We start from the raw sequence: 1,282 nt of genomic DNA, 5'->3' as shown, positions 1-1,282 counted from the left end.
AATATAACTTAACCCCACATATTTTGAATGGTCGTGTACACAGACATTTGCCAAAGTGGTGTGTGTAGGGGTTTACCTCGTGCAAACAAGTGTACTGAACATGATAAGGGGCCACTTTCTCTTCTCCTTTAATTTCCACACTTATCTGCAGTCTGATGGCCCCTGATACCGCTGACTTGTCTGTGCGTTTTTCTGCAAAAGATTAAACATGGTCGTTACATATCTGATATAAAAGACAAGTCTCCATTTATCGCATCTCGTCCTAATGATGACCCTTGACCAAAGTCTAGTAGTAGATTCACATTCAGCAGTGACATTTAATTAACTTTTATTGCAAGAGAAAACAAACAGTATCTTCAAATGTATCAGACTCAAGATTTTAAAATGAAAACTAATATTGAATATTTTATCAGAAACAATGTATCGTTTCAGGAAGCCATTTTACTGAACAGATTAGAGATAAATGTACTGAGCTCTAATGAAAATCAAAACCGAAGAACAACTTTCTAATTTCTATGATATTATCATGCAAAGAGAGAAGCAGCCATGTGGCCACAGACTAGTTAAACCATCTGACTGACTGTAAAATGTCCAGTACCAATGTTCGACATATTTAATTCATTATGCAAGTTTTCATGAATAGCTAAAGTAAAATTTGCCATATTTCACAGTTACAATCTGTAATCATATCAGTTATGACCTATACTGCAATCGCAACATTTAAACAGACAGATGGCTTAATTTCTTGTGCGACATACATTTAGTTTGTAGTCCTAAAACTCAGAAAACGACCACTGTCTAGTCAAGGGTTCTCTCGAGAATTTCTAATGGGTTTTTCGAATATCAGTTTTAGATTTATGAGAAATATAAGGTCTTCATTAGCCCTCATGGAGCAACTTTAGCTTTAGTTTTTTTAACAACTTGCATTAAGGCACATGCAGGTTTCAAAATTCATGTCTGAGATGTGACAGAGTGTAATTTATTTTGTAGAACAAAACATAAAACCCTTTCAAAATTCCAGAGGGGGCCCACAGCAAATTAGACTTCAAGTCCGTCTACAAATTGATGTCATGACTGTACAGCCGTATATGAGGAGTGCTACTTTCAAAGCCCCAGAGAATAGAAAAAAGATCATTTAAAGAAATCAAATAACACCCCACAATGAAACACACATAGACCGAGGAACTTACCAAGGTTGTACCAGACATCCATTTCTCCGCTGAGGGTTCGGACCTCGATAATGCTCTGACCCAAAAAGTCATCAGATTCCCTCTTCAGACGC

At 36.7% G+C, this 1,282-nt stretch overlaps 1 protein-coding gene across 1 annotated transcript in view; it reads right to left on the bottom strand.

Annotated features, from left to right (window-relative positions):
* LOC107595956 (protein unc-13 homolog B-like) overlaps window positions 1-1,282 on the bottom strand; it is a 40,835-nt gene that overhangs the window by 30,762 nt on the left and 8,791 nt on the right. The window contains exons 10-11 of the mRNA XM_016286558.1: window positions 1,191-1,280; window positions 77-192 (exon numbers count right to left, since the gene is read on the bottom strand). Of these exons, the coding sequence (XP_016142044.1) occupies window positions 77-192; window positions 1,191-1,280 (206 nt within the window). The remainder of the gene's footprint in view (window positions 1-76; window positions 193-1,190; window positions 1,281-1,282) is intronic.

The sequence above is a fragment of the Sinocyclocheilus grahami genome, unplaced genomic scaffold, assembly GCF_001515645.1.
Source record: "Sinocyclocheilus grahami isolate Dianchi unplaced genomic scaffold, SAMN03320097.WGS_v1.1 scaffold211.1, whole genome shotgun sequence".
NCBI classification, from domain to species: domain Eukaryota; kingdom Metazoa; phylum Chordata; class Actinopteri; order Cypriniformes; family Cyprinidae; genus Sinocyclocheilus; species Sinocyclocheilus grahami.
Note: the sequence above shows the minus strand (reverse complement) of the source record. Positions and strands in the feature narration are given on the sequence as shown.